We start from the raw sequence: 19,655 nt of genomic DNA on the forward strand, positions 1-19,655 counted from the left end.
ATCTTAAAAATGAATGTACCTATATATCTTTTTACTATTATTTAAATTATAATTATTTAAGATATATTATAAAATTTTAAGAAATTTGAAAAAGTTTAATATGTCGAAATTTACGTTGCATTATTTTATTTTATAAGTATGTAAAATAAACTGTTTCAATATTATTTTCTATATTGTAAATTATTTTGAATTTCTTAAAATTTTGTAAAATATCTTAAATAACGAATATAAAAAAATAATAGACTAAAAAATTTTTTTAGATAATCAAAATTATAATTTAAATTTAAATATTATTATTACTTAAAAATTAAATTTAAATATTTATGGAAACTAAATTATGCAGAGCAAATTACTCTATTAAATATGTAAACCTAATTGACTAGTAGTGATACAACACCTTAAAATGTTGCTACATTAGAGTGATAATAATTTTTGGTGGATGAATTTTCCACACCTTTGTTTTTGTTTATTCAAAGATTAGTTAAGAACTTATTACTTAAAAGTTAAAAGTTTATAATTTATATTTCTTTTTATTTGAGAAACATCACAAGTGTTATATACTTTTACATATTAACATGATAATATGTTTGTTTAATCATTTGTCAAAATCTAACTTTCATTAATACATTAGTTTAGAGCAAATGATTTTCTAAATTGAAGCAAACTCTATTATGGACTTATTGACAATTTTGAATTAAAATAAATTTGCAACTTCCTAGCAAAAAATAAATAAAATAAATTTGTAACACCCCTTAATTGAGATACTATTATTTATTTATTAAAAAAAACACATTAATTAAAGTTGAAATTTATTAAGTAGAAAAAAAATGCTTCATCATAATTTTAGTACTCATGCAGATTTATAGAACAAATTTGTGTAAAACAAAACAAAAAAGAAGTAAAAAAAATAATAATAATTATATGGTCTGATACAGTTATACACAGCAAACATTTATTCTACAAAAAAAAAAAAAAATACAGACAAAAAACCATAATGTTTTCATTCTCAAGGAAATGCAGAGAAATCAACAAATTTATAAACCGAAAAAGAAGGGAAGAACTCGTAAACCTTCTAATCAACTAAAAATGATTAAAGAACTATTCTTTCCTACAATAAACTCTACGCGAATGGATTTCCTCCAATCGACGATGCAACAGGCCCTTGAGTCGGTACATTCCTGTCGAACAAGTATCGTTATTACATTCAATAAAAGATCACATGGGTCATGGATTTTCGTAAGAACTCCCCGAAATCAATTGATGAAACTATTTGGATTAAGAGAGTGCTACATTTCGGTTTGATAAGTTTGTTTTAAGTGATTATTCATATCGAAACAAAAGCATTGACATGATTTGAGAGAGAAGTAACTTACTGTATTTGGGAGCTTGGAACTTGTGGGGACAGATATGTTACGCCGCCTTCAAAGAATTGAACACAAAAGTGTGTTGTTAAATGCCTTTCCGTAAAACATCCATTGAATCAACATAAGTACATTTCAAAGCCTACCTTGACCAGCATCGGGAATATAAGGGGTCACTGAATTTTGAGGAAACCACGGTTCAGATACACCACCAAGGAAACTCGAAGAAAGCTGAGCATTCGGTAGAGCACCTTGGAAGGAGGTCATGTCCAGAAACTGAAATATAAATCAAACAATGACGAAATCAGAGATTTAGATGAAAAAACATGACATTGTAACAGACATTTCTCTCTTATCTTATCTCTTATTTCTTTTCCATAATGATGGAGCTGAAGACAAATTCCTCCAACGAGGATAATGCCCGAAAGGGGACTTGAATCTGTTTTAGCTAGCCGGTTAAGCATTTACTCTATGAAGAAAGATATCCACCAGCTATTATAAAACAGGAAAAGTAAATTTAACATGGAAGTTTTGAAGGCTCGGCACACAAAAAGATACTAAGCCAGAACATACATTTGGTGATATATAGACGAACAGCTTATTAAAAACCGACCTACTAATTTCTCGGTTTTCCACACAATAATCAAACAGATTAATCAAAATGTGGGGAATTTTAAATCAGGTAAGTAATAACAGTGTAGATTTACCATGTTGTTTTCTTCTGGTTCTTCTGAATCATAAGGAAAATCAAATGGGTTATTTGATTTGCGATCGGTTGTATGTAACTGCGTTTCTCCCTGTTAAAATCAGAAAGGTTAAAACCCAAAAGATGTTCAGAAATGTGGGACAAAAGAAAAAGAAATCACTAAGCCACAATCTATTTACCGAAAAACATATAGAAAATGCTAAAGCATGCAGGAAGTACAAACCGTTAAAGGAAGCATTGGAGGAGTATACGATGGCCCGATCTCAAGAGATGAAATAGGACCAGGAGGTTCACCGTTAGAAGCAGTCCTTTGGATACCGTCAAAACTGGAGTTCTGTAAAGAATATTTTCAATAATAAAAAGGGACGAAAAAATAATGACGAATAAAATTTGAAAGCAGTATAAGGTTTCATGCAACCAACCTCGGAAGCTGTAAAGGCCAAATGCTGATTAGCAGTTGAAGAATGCCCATCTATGCCCACTGGTGGTCCGCCATCCTGTTTAAAGCCCTCCAAAGGTTGCAGACCAACAGTATCTTCAAAAGCATTCCATAACTGTTTCAAACACTCCAAAGCATAAATTAAGCATAAATTACAGAGTTTTTCAAACACTCCAAAGCCCATAAATAAACCAGTTTGTTTTATTGTAACACGTACCTGAGTGTTTGAGCTATCGGGATTGGTAGCTGTCACACCCGGCAAACTATCACTCCATGGACTAGCTATATTCAAAGAGCTGTGAAAACTAGAATCTTGGAATGATGGCCATTGCATGTTTGTATCGAAGGATGAAAAAAGATCAACCTTCCCTAGAGACTCTTCACTATTAGAGGGTATAATTCCAGGGTTAATTGTCTCGGTACTTGGAACAGGAGTTGTGGACGACGGAGGTGTATCAAATGTTGCCCATCCTTCATTTTTAGGGGCAGGAAACTCTGGTATCTTTTCATTGAAGATTGTTGTAGACTGTAGCTGATCCGTAACAGCAAACAAGTCCAAAGAAGTTGTCGACGTAGTTGATGATACTACCAATGGTTGAAACAGAGCTACTGATGAAGGAGCTGCTGGTGCTTCTGGTAACTGAAACAAGTCAATTGGTGCTGACGAAGATACTGTTTCTGGTACAGATGGGGACGTGAAAAGATCCAAATTACCAGAACTTCCCATAACCGATGATCCATTAAAGGATGCTTGGTGTTGGACTGTTCCCGCAGCTTGTTCAGAGTGTGAGCCAATATCTGTTAAACCTCCAGTACTAAATGACTTATGAGGCACAAAGTTGTTTTCAATTGATCCAAAACTTCCTGTGGATCTACTTCTCTGAATAAAGGAATGAGCAAACAATATTAACAAAAGGGGCACCTAAACAATAAGATGAAAGTATTTAATAGTAAAAGTCAATTTCACCAAAGCTATATACCTGCGGAAAAGAATCTACTGCTTGGCGCTTAACATCCTCACTCACAACATCTCTAGAAGAATGAAATGGCGGGCTACTGAAACCAGTATCCTTCTGATAAGTAGGGGACTGCGTATCTGATCTAAAACTAGGGGAATGTGTACCTGATCTAAATGGATCCCCTCCACTGGAAATAGAATAGTCTGAAACTCGGGAATTAGAGCCATCATTGGCAAATCTATCCTCGTACATTTGCTCACTTAAGCGACCAGGACTGTAGATAAAGCTAGACATTTTCCCTTCATAGCGGCCTCGGTCTGATCCAGGCTTCCTGGTAAGCGCGGATGCTTGTTTTCCATACCGGCGATCCTCATATTGATGATCATAAGGAGGACTTTGAGAATAAGAATGATAAGAACTGGCACGTCTTGTATCATCTTCATGAACTCCACGATTCTGCAAAATTAAATTAAGAAAAAGAATGAAACATTTCAAGCTCGTATCCTTGGCTCAAATAAGATAAATGAGATTGTATTATCTTCTTTATCATAAACATATTACAATGTAAATAAAATACTAAATTTCCTAATAGCTATCTCTTGCCTGTGTATCTCTTGGAGGCTTGTCGGTTGATTTTCCTACTGCATACTTTCTATCAACATACACATCTTTTATGAACTGACGGACTTTGTCAACATTACTGCAAAACATAAATATGATATAAGAAAATCTACTTATTTATGTGAACAACAAATGAGGGAATTGTACTTTAAAGTTCCGACCTGCTGTCTGGAAATCGGTGCCTCTGAAGGTCCCAATCCCTCAAATATACTTCTCTAGCTCGCTGAAAAGATTGAATGGCTAATCAAGAGAAAAATAGTGACTAGCTGTTTCTATATAGAATAATAAAATAGTGTTAATTGTAACGAACCTGATTACCACCATTTTGAAGTGCTTCAACTTCCTGAGAAGTAAATTTTGCCATCGATACAGACTTCACTCGATGAGTAAACTCTCGGCTGGATAAACAAAAATATGAAATTTCATTACAAAAAAATACATCCCGAAATGTAATGTCTCTTTAACAAATAAATGAACATATCTTTCTACTGCCAACAAGTTAAGTAAATTTTTCAATGTATATAGAAGTTTCGGATTTTTATTGTAGCTGATAAATAGCAATTGAGAAAACTGAAGAAACAAACTTATGGTCGGCACCAATACTTAAAACAAATAAATATGAAAATAGAAATATCAAGAGATGGTAGCATCCACGTCTTAAAATATCGAAACATCAAGAGATAGGATTTTATTCTAAAGGGGATACGGCTGCAGCACTTGGTGTTAGTGTGGTGAGTTGCTAGTAAAAGACCACACCAAAATTCTATTAAAGGGACCTTTTTATAAGCTGAAAAAGATACTAGAAAAATATAAAGCGAAAATTGGAATTTCAACCCATTTGAACAAAAGTTGTGCCAGAATCAGATATTAATTCTCTTGTGATGGAACTCTTGCAATAGAAAAAATAAAGGTTTTTACTAGTAAGGCTAAACCGACATAACATAATTGAATTCGAAGAATCAAATCCATTTTAAGATGAAAGAAATCACAGAATGAATGAAATCACACAATATCCCTAATAGGTTAGAGCCTCAAAGGAAAGATGAAACAATCCAATGTAGTAAGAATTATAAAGTTACCAGTAATATAATCTTCTATAATAACATCAAGAAGAAGAAAAAAGCACAGCTATGTGGGCAAGTTGAGTGGTCATATCCATGGTTCGCGGTGTGAGGGTTTGATCCATCATGAGAAACTCTACAAACACCTTTAATTACAGATTTAAAGTGTTTAACAGGAACACAAAACTAAGAAGGCGAAAAATATTTGATGAAAAGGTTCAAATGTTGAATATGAAAACTAAAAGAACAAGCGTTCGCCTTTATAGGGCGCCATATAGGGAATAAATTCATAACGGTCGACTCGAGCCAAGTGGCTGAGTAGGAAAGAACTGTCACTAAATTTTTATTCTAGTAAAATATTAACAACATAAGTGTTAAGACTGCCTAGCCACAATTTTGATTATTCAATTTTTCTCCCTAATTACTACTCTAAATTCAACATGAACATAAAGACAACTAATGAAATTTTTCAAAAATAACAATAAAATATAAGGTATTTAAGATGATAATAATAATCAATATCAAACATAGAATCTAAAGTAGGTATAAAATTCAAAACTTAGAATCCAAACAATTATAATCAAATTGATTGAATATATAAAATCACACTCAAATTTCAAAATGTAATAGGACAAACACATTTTGCAAAAAGACCAAAATCAAAATACTCACTGTATTCCACTGCATGATATACAAACGAAGCTCCAAAAATTCGTACAAACATACTGAGGACCCTGTAACAAATAATCAAATGAATCAATAAACCAATTAAAAAACCATTCTTTTCATTTTTCCTCTTAATTAAACAGCTTCTTAAGCTTTCTCGAAACCCAAAAAGTTCCCTTTTTTCAAAAAAAAAAAAAATTGAGAAAATCGTATACCAGGCTATTACAGTTGATGCATTTACGATTAGGAGGGAGCTTCATAAGACCTCTAATAATCTTCTCATTTCTCTCTTCTTCCTTTCTACTTCCCATATTTTCCCGAGAAAATGAAAAATAAAAAATGGAACTTTTCCGAGAAAAAAACCAGAGGAAGTTGTGGAAATGAGTGATTAGAGTGCGAAAGTAGGAGAAATTGTGGGTTAGATTAAGGATTTGGGGATTGAGATTTGGGAATGAGAATCTAGGGTTTATGATTGAAATTTGAAAGAAATGAGGAAATTAATAATTAATAATAATAATAATATTAATTCGAATCAGCTCGATTGGACAGTCAGAACGACCCATGCCTTTCAATTTTTTTTATTTTTTTATTTTTAAATTTATTATTATTATTTTTTAATTTAATTTGATTATTATTATAATTATGGTTTTCTATTTTTGATAAGTACTTCTAACGGATAACTTTATTGGAAGTTCAAATCAAAAATTGAAATATAATTAAAGAAATATAATAATAATATTCAATAGTTCAAATACTTTTGGTAAAGTCTATGATGTGTCCTAAAAATTAGCCTATTTTTTTTTAGATGAATTCGAACTTGGAACCTCTTAAAAATGAGTGTATTGATGTATTATTTTTGTGTTTTTAGTGTATACATTGTTTTGATATTAATAATATATATATATGATACTGTATATCTTGTAATTTTTTTAGAGCTCGTTTGGAACGTCGTATTAGGTCGTATTGTATTGTATTATATTGAATTGTATTTTATGTAATATTTTTATGTAAAACTATATGTGGTATTAACTTTTATGGACACCTAAATATATAATATTTTAGTATAACTTAAAGTTTGACATAGTATTATATAAAAATATAATGTATAATCCAATTCAATATGATACAATACAATACAATACGACCTAATACGGCATTCCAATATAAATTTTTTCGAAAAATTTATAATCAAAAATACTATTTTGAATTTTATATTTTATAAAAATTATTAAATGAACTTTTTATTTTGTTAAATGAAAAGTTAGATACTGTATTTTTGAAAATAGTACTTTAATTATTTTTTTGTTAAAATAAAATTTAATGATAGCCTGATGTAAATGTGTTATGAAAAATTTGATTATATATATTTTTTTTAATCTGTTCGTGTTAGTAATTGTTTTCAAGTTAGTTTTATTAAAAAAAAAATTATTGTAAATGAGCTCACAGACCTATTTATATCATTTTGAGAAATACAGAGTCTATTTTTTTTATTTAACAAAACAAAAAGTCTAATAAATAATTTTTGTAAAACACATGGTCTAAAATAGTATTAAATAGTCTATTACACATGCATGCTTTTCTATATTTTATGTGTGTAAAATAAATTATTTAAATCTTATTTTTTATATTATAAATTATTTTATATTTCTTAAAATTAAAAATTATCTTAAATAAATATAATATACATCATCATATAACAAAATTAAAGGATAAAATTATTCATATATAAAAAATACAAAAAAAAATATGAGTACACTTATTTTTAGAATCCACTATATAAGCACCCAATATACTTTTTTAATATTTTGTAATTTGTTGGTTGTTTTTGGATTTAATTTTTATTTTATTTAAGGGAAAAACAAGGTTATTTTAATTGAGTGGAATTTTGGAAAATGATTGTGGGTCACAATATTTTGAATTAATAAATATTTGGAAGAAATTCTCAATTTGATAGAAAATGACCCTAGAGAAGTTGAAGATGGCTATGAAGAAGATTAGCCCACCCCAAAAAAACCTTTTGACCATTAATAATTTAGTACCTAAGGATGGATTAGGTTTGCAAACTCAACTATTGTAGTGGACATTGACTTATTGTTTTAATAATAATTAGCATAGTGTTAATTAACTAGTATGATAATTTATTTAGAAACAAAAATAAAATAGTTTTATTAATGTGAGTTTAAGTATTGTGGTAAAGAGTTATGATGTAGCTCTTCAACTTACATAATAAGTTAACTTTAAGAGACTTAACCTTAAAAAAAAATTTAAAATTAATCCCTACTCATTATTTATAAATAAGAAAATGATAAATTAACTCATTTGAAAAAATATATATAAATATTTGTGAAAAGTTAAATTATTTAAAATTTTCAAAAATTTACAGGGATGATATTGTAAGGATAACGAATACCGCCATGAAAAAAAAATATTTCGACATGTATTTTCGGATACGGAGATCGATTAAAAAGTTGTAATAGGAAGTTGACAATAGTACTCCTTACTACATTATACACCGTTATATAAAAAAAAAAAGTTTTTAATTTCTCTAAATACTATAAATAAAAGTAATAATTGCAACATAAATACTTAAAATTTTAATTTTATAATCATCATAAACCCAATAATTTTTTAAAATGCATAATTACCCAATATTAGTAAAATTGTAATTTTCATTCAATTTCATCAAATATCTCCATTTAAACTATATGATACTACACGGCTCCGTCCAAACTTAATAATGTAAAATATAAGTCTTACATGTGTCATATTTTTAAGACACTAATAGATTTTGTACAGACAAAATTGAACAAAAATTACAATCTTTAAAAGTATTAAGTACTTGTATCCTTTAAAAAATTATTGTATTTATATTAATTATAAATTCAAAACTTCAAATTATAATTTCTCTAAATATCATAAATAAAAAAAAGCCCAACATTAGGACTTGTTTGGCACCCCACCCACCTTAGACTTTGGGTCATAATTGTATGTAAGCAATGAAACACAAATATTGTCCAAGAATAAAACACTTTCTTTTTGGATTATAAACCAAAATCAATAAAATAAAATGTCTCAATTGCCTCAAAATTGTATCCAATCCATCCATTTCTCAATGAAAATAATATTTAAGTAGAAATATTCCAATAACAACAATCACAACAACCTATCAAATAGAGATTAACCCAAATAATTTGAACCCCAACTATTCCAAAACTTGATCTACATTAATATAATTTTTCTTTCTTTCCTTTTGATTAAGCTTTAAGCTGATTCTGCTTCTGAACTGTCCTCTTTGGCGGTATTGGTATCGCTAACATCTTGTCCCTCCTCTTCGGGGGCTACTTGCTCCGACTTTGCAGGGCCTGGACCAGCCGATACCTTCACCATCGAGGGACGCAATAGCCTGTCGCCAAGCTTAAACCCCTTACGAAATTCTTGAAGTACGACCCCTTCTTCGAATTCATCTGAGTCTTCTCGCATAATCGCTTCGTGCAGCTTTTTTACAACATACATGAAAATTATGGATGTTAGAAGCTGCATACATTTTTTCTATGCTAAAGAAAATTTATGAATGCTAATGAAAGATTATGCTAGTCTAAACCAGTTAATTAACTATGAACAAATTTGTTTATAGTGTCGGTTACTCCAAACGACAACTCACCGAGTTGGCTCGAATCAATCATGAGTTGTTCAGAATCAAAACCTTGTCCAGGCCTTCGTGAAACCTGAACGAATTTGTTTTACTATTCGTTTAAGTTCAACAAGTAAATTATTGGATTTCGAGCCAACTCGGTAGCTTACCTGCATCAAACCAATGATTAGATAGAAAAGTCATCATGTGAACTACAAAATGGATTTCTTTTTCTTGATGGGGTTCACAGACTATGCTTGCTTTCGATAATGTTGTCATCATATTCCCGAAAACACCTATTCTCGTGTGTAAGTTATTTTACGAAATTACAGGACTCACCAATGGATCAAAGGGGTTCCCAACTGTTTCCACGGGAACAACACCGAGCGAAGATAGAATCTCCATGAATTGTTTGTATATGCTTTGATAACTATTGTTGATCTTCTCCTCTCCCTCGGTCTCCACCTTAATCTGTGTTTTAGCTCTCTCAAAATTATCCAATACACCTAACAAAGTCTCAACAACTTCTCCTTGAGCGTTCGATACCAATGAAGAGCGTTCCCGTTCTGTCCTTTTTCTGAAATTGTCAAAGTCCGCACTTATCCTCAAAACTCGATCCCTCTCTGTTGACATCTCTTCAGATAATGAAGCCAGCTTCTTTTCAAGACCTAATTTCTCATCTTCAAGTGATACTAGGAAAGATTCTATTTCAGCTATTTTAGATTCATCGTTACTCGCTAGAGCTTCTCTATATGACTGCAGTGATGCTACAACGGCTGAAACAGGTTTCTCCTCAGCCTCAACTTCCACATCATCACTTGTATCGCTTTCCGATTCATCACTTGTGATATCTTCTGAACCAACTGCACCGTCCGAAGAGTCCTGTCACACAATTGTATCAGCGAAACGAGAAAAAGAAAAGCAGTTAGGCGATACTTCCACCGTGATGAACAAATAATAGGGGAAAATGCAAACATTACAGAAAACATCAAAAAAGCAAGACTAGCATAAGATTGTTAATCAAAATAATTTTTTGAAAGTTGATTAAAAGTTAGAATGGTAATGTTTTTAGAGATAAACTTCAACATAAATATCACCTAATCTTAAAGTTGAGTCAGAGAAGCATCTTTCATGAGATAAAAAAGAAAGTACTAGCTTCAACTGTCTAGAGTGGAGGGAGACCAGTTAATACACAGCCTAAACCGGACGAATTAGTTCACCAATGACATACTGCGATACCATATAGTATTCAGTTTCTATCTTCCATTGCCATGTCAATTGAAATTTCATGCTATCACGGCTTTAATAAGAACAGTAAAAAATTCAAACAATTTGAACTACTAAAATGCATTCCATTAAATCATTTAGGTTCGAACTTTTAAATAACAATTGCTATGAAAAAAACTCAAACTTGAGATATGAATCTGTGCAATCAAAAGTGCAATTCAAGAACCCAAAAAGGGTTGCTTAAATGGTCAAAATTTGTGGTTTTTTCTCAGTCCCACAAGGTCAGAAGTTCAAGTCATTCCTGGCTAATTGCATACTTATGCCTCAAATATTGTACAAGAATTGCAACAATTGCAAGATACAATCAAGTCCTCTCTTCTAGATGATAAGCAAAATCATCCCAACTCTTGAGCCCAAGATAGAGCAATGACACTTATTCTAATCAACTTTCCAAATAATTTTGGTAACAAGGAAACTATATTTGTTTATTTCTTCTTCATTCAATTTGAAAATTCTAAATGACTAAATCAAAATCCCATAGAGACCAATAAAGTTGTCAAAAGTTAAACCTTTTAAACCCCTCATCACATATAAGGTTATAAAATACAATATAATGTCACATTGCATTAATATATAAAGATTCATATGAAGGCATGCCAATTGCCAAAGATATGCCAAAAGGTTAAGACTTTAGCCTAAGCCCATTGATGTAGATTTCAAGTTTTATACAATAGAAAGTGCTAAATAAATTTCATTTTGGCATATACAATACATATATATACACACACACACACACAAAAGTGTCATATAATAAAATCATAACAAGGTAATTGAAGTCCTATAAGAACTGAATCAAGCTAACATTGCCTAAACAAAACAGTCTTGTTCTCAAAGACCAATATTGCCAATTCCAATACTTTCCTAATGATATTATAATATCTAAACACTACTTCTATTTATTATTAAATTATTTGAATTACTATAATTATTCAAATTTTTTAGAATTTCATAAATTTTATCATTAACTTTCACATTTTGGGACAAATATCCATAAAAAAAAAAATTAAACTTTCTACATTTCATTTTGGCATAAATATATATATGTATATGTATATATATACACACACAAAAGTGTCATAATAATACAATCATAACAAGATAATTGAAGTCTTATAAGAACAATTCAAGCTAAAATTGCCCTAAACAAACACATTCTTCTTTTCCTTCAACCCGAATTCCCAAATTACCCTTTTCAATTTCTCAAAAACCAAACAGAGAACAAAGAAAAAAAAAATACCTCAACTTGAGTTTCAAGAACAACTTCTTCTTCGGTCTCAGTGGTTTCCGTCTCTCCAGAAGCAAAAGGCACAAACTTTACGAACCGCAGGGAATTGTAGGTGAAAGCCCGAGAAAGTTTGGGTTTGGCGACTTTTCTTTGGGTAAAGGAAACAGACAAAGGTTTAGGATAATTGGAGATAGAAGATTGAAATGGCGGAAGCGAAGCTTGGAAAGAGGGAACTCTGGTGCTGAGAGTAGCCATGGCTGCCATTAAAGCTAAGCTTGAAGTAAGAGAAAGAGAGATAAGGATAGTGTTTAGCAGTAAAGCTTCAGACTTCTCAGAGTTCCATTTTCAATGGGGGAAAGAACAAGAAGAAGAAGAAGAAGAAGAAAGTGGGTGGAGGAGGGTAAATGGGTTTGGATTGATCTCAACCGTTGAATGAGATTGAGTTTGTAGGATGATCTGATGGTCAGGATTATTTTTTATTAATTTATCTTATTATTAAAATAAATAAATATATAACGTGAAGGTTCTCGAATTATTTATTGGCATTTTGTTGGTAAGGTAATTTTACTTCATTTTTTTTTTTGCCAAAAAAGGGTAATTTTGCGGTGTTACCATTAATATTCTATTATAATTTTTTAGTTAATTTTTATACTTGAAATACTTATAATGACATTCTTATAAACTTTTAAAGAATTTGGAATAGTTTTTACAATGGTCAAAATAGATTTAAAATTTTTTGAACATTCATATAAATTAGAATATGAAGATCTCTGTTTCTAGTACTGTAAACTATTCATAGTTTTTTTAAATATTATAGAGAAGATATTGTATCAATAACGAATACTGCTTTGAAAAAAAATATTTCGACATCTTGTTTCAAGCATGAAATTTAATTAAGAGGTCCCTTTTAAATATAATCTATGTTGAGATCTTGTTGTTTGTGGTTTAAGTTAAATTTTCATAAATCGTTTTTCATAAAACGCACTTATACTTTCTACTATGATTTGGATCATATAACCCATCATTCTCGAAGGTTAGCCTATATCTTCCTCTCACCGATTGCAACCTTTATAATTCGTCACTAACTAAGTAAAGCAAGAAAGATGTCCCTTTTAGTGCACAACTACAACCCAATACATCAACACCACCTCAAAAAACAGAGCATCATACCCTAAAGTCGCACCTATTCCACTAGCAATTGCATGAAGACCAGGGCTGAATCTAGGTCAGGCCCATGCTTAGGGCCCAGGGCTGGATTTGGGCTAAGGAGGGCTAGGTCGGCGCCTAGAACCCACCAAGCCCAGGGACTCAAAAAAATATGGAATAATTACATAAGCCATTATTTTTTGTAAAATGTTTACATTTTTACGTTCAAAAAAATATTTTTTTACATTTTTACGGTTTTCCAAAAAAATAACACGAAAACAACATAAAATTAACAAGAAAACAACATAAAAGTAACATGAAAATAACAACAAAAAACAACATACATATAACAAAAAATTAACAACAAATAAACACAATTTCAACATAATAGACCATATTTTATGTAAATAAAATAAAAAAAAATCGTAAAAATGTTTAAAATTCCGTGAAACCGTATTTTTGTTGTTTTTGTGCATTTGTGAAATTAACTCAAAAAATAATTTTTATTTAAAAAATATGCATATTTTTTTAGTAATTTTTGAAAATACTATATATCTTTTTAAATAAAAGAGCCTAATAAATTTTCCCCCTAAGACTCACTCAATCTCAGAGTTGGCCTCGAAGGGGTTCCATTTTTTTTGTTTGAAAAATATAAATAATTTTTAGTATTTTTTAAAAAATACCACATATTTATTTTACAAGGGCCCAATAATACTTATTTATCCTAAAGCCCATAAATTTTTATGAAGACCCATTACCACCTTCAAACGAGATCGAGTGGTAAGTTGAAAAATGTATGTTTTATTAATCAATTAATTAAATTTATCTCTAATGTTTATTTAATTGAAATATAAATCTTTTTATATGTATTGTATCCAATACCCTAGATAAGAAAGTCACATGGATAGTATCTTAAAGTGACAGGGGCAAAATTGGTACAATGTTTAAAAAAAAGTAAAAATAATAGACTTTAAAGAAGAAAGTAAAAATAAAAAAGGATAATATAAAAAATGTATAGAGTCTAATTTTCTCTGAGATCGAGTGTAGTAATGTAAGTTTGGAAAAGATATGGGTACAAAATTGAATTTGCAAAAGATTGAGGGTACATTTAATAATATCATTAAATTAAGTGCCATAAATCATAATTCCTCAATGTCCAACCCATTTCTCTATTCTTCTTCTTCTTCAAAAAATTTAAAAATGTATCAGAAACCCTAACGAAGCTTATAGATTTCAATCCCCGAAATCAAACAAATCTTGATTTAAGTCAAGGTCGTGGAGAGAGCTTCCAATGGCGGTTAGTCAATATTCCTAATCTTATTCTTCAGTTGAGTATTGCTATAATATTATATGTATGCTTATATATATGCGCTGAATTGAATTGGATTGTATTGTATCAGTTAGCAATTGCCTGTGGAGAATCATCGCCATCCCTTTTCGTCATTCTAAGGGTTCTGAATCGAACAATGGATTCCATTAAGCACAACATTGCTGAGTTTGTTAACGTTATTTGCTCTCGAAACAATGGTGTGGATGCAAGGTAAAGTCTTTATCTTTCTTCTAATTGTTTGGTTAGAGAGAAACAATGTAGGTTTTTTTTTTATTTGGACTGTTCAATTACAAAACCACCATTTCATTAAGGCAACCTTTTTCGTTGGGAGATAAACTAATGAGACTCTGACCATGGTCTAATCATTTACTATACAAAGGAAACATTGCTGATTTTTCACAATCTTCTGGGGGAAACTTCCCAGCAGTTGTGGACTTTGACTAATTTTTGCAGCATATCAATATGTTTTCTACACTTAAAATTTAGGTTGTATGCAGATATAATTATAGAACACATTTTTACTTGTGGGATTAGGCAATGGGAATAAGGAATGAGATTCATTAACTTGTTTACTTCTCTATTTTTGTTAAGGAATGAGAATGAAATATTTGGGATTGAGGAATGGGATTGGCAATCCCATGAGGTTGGTGGGATTGCCACTCCCACTCCCATTTCTTCTAAAATAATGAAATGTCATTTTTGACTTTTTTTTCAACTAAAAACATCCAAATAAAACTTTAATAAAGAGTATTTTTGTAATTTAAAATAATTTATTCTGATTCCACTGCTTATTCCGATTTTGATTATGGCAAGTCAAGTGAACAACATATTGTGATTCTGATTCATCAATCCGATTGAGGGTGAATCTGATTCTTAGTCATTTCGATTACGTGCAATTAAACACACCATAAATTCATAAGAGTTCTACTTGTTCTGGGAAAGCTGTAGACAGTGCCTTGATTGTAGAATTTTGCATCCACAACACGTTATCTGATGAAATTTTAGGATCAACTTTCATTTTGACTCTTATTTTGTTTTTCTTACAGTGTTGATGATTTGATTATTAAATTTGGAGAAGATTATGAGTTGAATGCTGATCAAATTTTATCGAGAAAGAGTGATGATGTTAGTGGGGAAAACGATCCACATTTAACTTTTAATGTGTTGGATGCAATGCTAAAGGAAACTTTGGATCGTTTCAAATCAATGAGGTTAGCTTTCATATTTCTTAATGTTACATATGAAATGTCATATGTAACATTTGTTAGTAGTTTTATAGAGCGTATAAATATGTAATTGTGTAGATATTAAAGGATATGGAATGAGAGATTGAATTTTGGTTTATTTTGGAGATTGGTACTCTCTCAACTTTCTTTGGTGCTTTCATTGAGAGAACTTTGAGCCGTGCAAGATGAAGAGGTTGTTGAACTCTTGAAATCCATGTCGTCTTGCTTTTCGGGATGAAATGCACTCTTCCAGACAGTGCCAATCTCTAAATGAACTAAAGTTATATTTCTCATACCATATCTTTTAATCTCGAGACAATTAATTACATATTTATAGGCTTTATAAAACTACTAACAAATTACCAATAAGCTCATATGACATTTCATAGTGTAACATTCTATCTCTGTTTTACCTCAAGTTAAAGGTAGATTTTTTCTTCCCTACTGTCTTTAAGATACCTAAAGAAGTGAAATTTCAGCTTTCTATTTCCTGAAAATCAGAGATACAGTTATTTTTTTTTGAACATATTCTGACCAGATTAGAAAATCATGTGAAAGAGTCTCATATCCTTCCAAAATATCTTCCCAAAATTTTGTATAAGTCTTCCATTACCTACTTTAAGAGACACTCTTCGTAGAAGCTCATCATAACAGGAGCAATTCCCTTTTCACCAACTTTACCCGGTCTCGTTTCCCATTTTTATTCTCACGCTCCCTTTCAGTCCTTGTTTTTTGGATTTTGCTCGATGATGATTATGACTACGGTTACTTTGAATTTTGGTATTCTTTGCAGGGAAAGCATATCTTTGGCCAAAATCGGCTTTTTCGGTTTGACCAAGGAAACCATTTACCAGGAAAAATTCGCCATGATTAGAGATTTATGCTTGGATGGGAAGTTGGGAACAGCACTCTGTCTCCGAAAAAAGATGATGCAGAGTGGTGTTGTTCCTGATGTACTTACACACAATTACATTCTTAATGGACTGTGTAAAAATGGTGACTTGGAAAAGGCAGACGAGCTAATTAGAGAGATGCTCAAATTCGGTCCTTTTCCCAACTGTGCCACTTACAATAGTTTTATTAAGGGTTATTGCCTCATCAACGATTTGGATAAAGCTCTGTACTTGTTTTCCGCTATGACTAATAGCGGTATTAAGCCAAATAGAGTTACATATAACATAATTATACATGCACTGTGCAAGAAAGGCCTCATGGATGATGCGACAAAGCTTCTTAATAACATATTATCTGATAGAGATGATAAGAAAACACCAGATTTGATTACCTCAACTATACTCATGGACGGTCATTTTAAAGCTGGAAATATTGTTCAGGCTCTTGATCTTTGGCACGATGTGGTACAAAAGAACAGCGAAGTAGACGTTGTTTCCTACAATGCCCTTATTAATGGGTTGTGTTTGAGCGGAGAGATGACCCTTGCTTATGGATACTTTTCCGAAATGATCAAAAGAGGTTTGTCTCCTGATGTTTTTACGTATAATACACTCATAAGTTCTCATTGCAAAGAAGCCGAGTTCAAAGAGGTTTTTTCGATCTACAACATTATGTCTAGAACTGGAGTTGCTCCTGATCAAATTTCGTTCAAAATGATTATTCAAGGTTTATGTATCAATGGAGCTGTTGTCAATGCTAATGAACTTTTTCTTCATATGATTGAGAAGAAGTCAATGGTGCCTAAAACTCATATATGGAATCTTATGATCGATTGTTACGGAAGACAGGGTGATATTAATCGAGTCTTCTCCATCAAAGATCAGATGTTGGCATGTGGTGTTCAACCGAATGTATATACCTACAATGCATTGATTCATGCTCTTGTAGAGGTGGGAAACATCGTTGATGCTTATTCACTCAAACAGGAGATGCCTTTCTATGGTCTTTCTCCCGACGTAGTTACTTACAGTTTATTGATTGGTGCTGCTTGTAGATCAGGCCAACTTCAATTCGCTATTCATTTATGCAATGAAATGTTGAGAATGGGATTTGAACCGAATATAATAATCTACACGGAATTAATCAGGGGTTATTGTATCAAGGGTAATGTTAAGGAGGCAGAAGAATTATTTGCAAAGTTGTTGGATTCGGGTTTAACAGTTGATCATGTTCCATATAAGATACTTATCAACAAGTACTGCAGAATAAGGGAGCTTGACAAGGCATTTGACTTGTACAATAAGTGGTTAGAAAGTGTAAAATGAGTTTCTACTCGATTATAACTGCTGAAATAATCTCATTCGGGATTGCAAAGTCAACTTTTTCAGAATCTGAAGTCAAGGAAATCCCATCTACTGATGCATTTTTCCTTACCAGAAAATCTACAATGTCTTTCCAAAGAGGTACAATGTTTAACAATTATTTAAAGAATAAAAGATATTTTATTTTATAAACTTTTTAGCCGTTACCAGAAAATCTACAATGGCTTTCAAATTTGCTGTTGCTGTTTATGTTAATCTTTTTCTTTTCATATGTAATGGATGGACATTGTTTTTGGTAGTAGTGCTCATACAGTTTAGTTTATTTGTTTGTCTACTTCAGGTATTTTTGAACGATTTCATGGAATTCTCCATGAAGGAGAGAAATACAGAAATGGTAAGTAGTCTAAACTAGTTGAGTGTATGCAGCAGGTGCAGCTAGCTAATAAACTTTCTTTATAGGACTCGATTTTCCTTTCATTCTTTCCGAAATGTGATGTGTGAATCTGCAGGGACCCGGCTGGGCGTCCAGAAGAAGACCTTGTGGAGCAAAATGATCAATGGACACATGGGATTTCTCTTGAAGAAGAAATATATCCAGAAATCAAAATTGGTATGTCTTGAAATCAAAATCATTAGCAATAACAGCTTCTTCAACCTATGAGTTTTCTAACAATGTCAACATGATTTCAGATATTTTCAAACCGGACCCTAATTTCCTTTGAGAGCAAAAAGCGCTATGAAGAGCTGAAGAAAAACATACTTGGAGAGGAGTCTGAGGATGAACAAGGTTCAGATGCAGCAGCTTCGGATTCAAATGGTGAGGATGAATCTGATGAAGATGAAGAAGAGCAGATGGATGAGACAGGGACCAACCTTGTGAATCTTTGCAGGACAATATATTAAAATCGAGCCTGGTCAAGAGGTAAGTTCAAGTTATCTAACTTCTAACTGCTTCAACATTACTTTGGATAAGTTAAAACTTCAACCTTTTGGTACATACAAATATTTAATTCCTTCCATTTTTTTTTTGGTTGCAGATGGAGCTTTGCATCATGATTTTGGAATGTTGCAGTCAAGATCAAGAAAGAACCTACTGAAGATATTATGGTCTTTTCGCTTAGCCGTTTTGTAAGATAAACAAAGTGCGTCAAGAAGATTTTGAGAAATGCTTTGTCCAGCAATACTCTACGATTCATCGGCTCGAAACAAATAAGCTGCACAATGTTGCAAAGTTTTTTGCCCATTTACTCGGTACAGATGCTTTGCACTGGCATTTACCTCATCTCGAATATTTATCAAAATACTCTTCTAGCAACTATCAGAGCATCTTGCCATTTAGTTTTCTAAATGATCGGTAATATTGGAAAAGAGTTTTATGGGACTTTCCATTTCATTACCTCCAACCAAACGCTACCTAAGAGTTTGAGGAATATGTTGAGCCTTATTATTCAGCACAACAATGCAGTAGACTAGGATGATGAATTATATATTGTTCATTCTGAATTATATATTTTTTTTACCTCTTTTATTTAATAATTAGTTTTTCAAAAAATTCAATAAACACTGCACATCCACACAATTGTCAAAGCAACTATATTATTATTTTGTTTGCTATCAATTTACTGCAAGCAGTTCATGGACTATTTGTAAATTGTAATCCTAAATAGCCAATTACTTTGGAAAAAGAAAATTGCTAAAAGGGCAACTACTTGTGGTGTCATACTACTATTAGTGTAATTAAGTATTAAGTTTTATAAATTTTAAAGAATATCACTAACTAA

The 19,655-nt window shown here is 31.5% G+C and overlaps 3 protein-coding genes across 7 annotated transcripts; 1 reads left to right on the plus strand and 2 right to left on the minus strand.

Moving 5' to 3' along the window:
* Nucleotides 1-899: 899 nt before the first annotated feature.
* LOC115722727 (probable ADP-ribosylation factor GTPase-activating protein AGD14) lies at nucleotides 900-6,396 on the minus strand. 3 transcript variants are annotated; one of them, XM_030652013.2, is made up of 13 exons: nucleotides 6,029-6,396; nucleotides 5,820-5,881; nucleotides 4,397-4,484; nucleotides 4,248-4,309; nucleotides 4,069-4,165; nucleotides 3,487-3,921; nucleotides 2,724-3,386; nucleotides 2,490-2,621; nucleotides 2,291-2,401; nucleotides 2,069-2,158; nucleotides 1,508-1,637; nucleotides 1,374-1,419; nucleotides 900-1,178 (listed from the first exon to the last, which is right to left on the minus strand). In XM_030652013.2, exons 1-13 carry the CDS (start codon nucleotides 6,122-6,124, stop codon nucleotides 1,121-1,123), a joined length of 2,070 nt encoding a protein of 689 aa, XP_030507873.2. In that variant the 5' UTR covers nucleotides 6,125-6,396; the 3' UTR covers nucleotides 900-1,120. The 3 variants fall into 3 exon arrangements, with proteins under 3 accessions (XP_030507873.2, XP_030507874.2, XP_030507875.2); XM_030652014.2 differs by lacking the exon at nucleotides 6,029-6,396 and adding an exon at nucleotides 5,166-5,293 and having other exon boundaries at nucleotides 5,820-5,862; XM_030652015.2 differs by lacking the exons at nucleotides 900-1,178; nucleotides 1,374-1,419; nucleotides 1,508-1,637 and adding an exon at nucleotides 1,670-1,853 and having other exon boundaries at nucleotides 6,029-6,318.
* A 2,427-nt stretch (nucleotides 6,397-8,823) lies between these two features.
* Nucleotides 8,824-12,368, minus strand: LOC115722613 (uncharacterized). 3 transcript variants are annotated; one of them, XM_030651860.2, is made up of 4 exons: nucleotides 11,969-12,337; nucleotides 9,784-10,326; nucleotides 9,475-9,614; nucleotides 9,205-9,308 (listed from the first exon to the last, which is right to left on the minus strand). In XM_030651860.2, exons 1-3 carry the CDS (start codon nucleotides 12,218-12,220, stop codon nucleotides 9,510-9,512), a joined length of 900 nt encoding a protein of 299 aa, XP_030507720.2. In that variant the 5' UTR covers nucleotides 12,221-12,337; the 3' UTR covers nucleotides 9,205-9,308; nucleotides 9,475-9,509. The 3 variants fall into 3 exon arrangements, with proteins under 3 accessions (XP_030507719.2, XP_060960340.1, XP_030507720.2); XM_030651859.2 differs by lacking the exon at nucleotides 9,475-9,614 and having other exon boundaries at nucleotides 8,824-9,308; nucleotides 11,969-12,368; XM_061104357.1 differs by having other exon boundaries at nucleotides 8,824-9,614.
* A 1,878-nt stretch (nucleotides 12,369-14,246) lies between these two features.
* LOC115723180 (pentatricopeptide repeat-containing protein At5g24830) lies at nucleotides 14,247-19,410 on the plus strand. The gene is made up of 8 exons (XM_030652613.2): nucleotides 14,247-14,399; nucleotides 14,503-14,642; nucleotides 15,479-15,643; nucleotides 16,452-18,015; nucleotides 18,215-18,268; nucleotides 18,384-18,484; nucleotides 18,565-18,796; nucleotides 18,912-19,410. Exons 1-4 carry the CDS (start codon nucleotides 14,394-14,396, stop codon nucleotides 17,875-17,877), a joined length of 1,737 nt encoding a protein of 578 aa, XP_030508473.2. The 5' UTR covers nucleotides 14,247-14,393; the 3' UTR covers nucleotides 17,878-18,015; nucleotides 18,215-18,268; nucleotides 18,384-18,484; nucleotides 18,565-18,796; nucleotides 18,912-19,410.
* Nucleotides 19,411-19,655: the final 245 nt, after the last annotated feature.

The sequence above is a fragment of the Cannabis sativa genome, chromosome 9 (assembly GCF_029168945.1).
Source record: "Cannabis sativa cultivar Pink pepper isolate KNU-18-1 chromosome 9, ASM2916894v1, whole genome shotgun sequence".
Lineage (NCBI taxonomy): Eukaryota > Viridiplantae > Streptophyta > Magnoliopsida > Rosales > Cannabaceae > Cannabis > Cannabis sativa.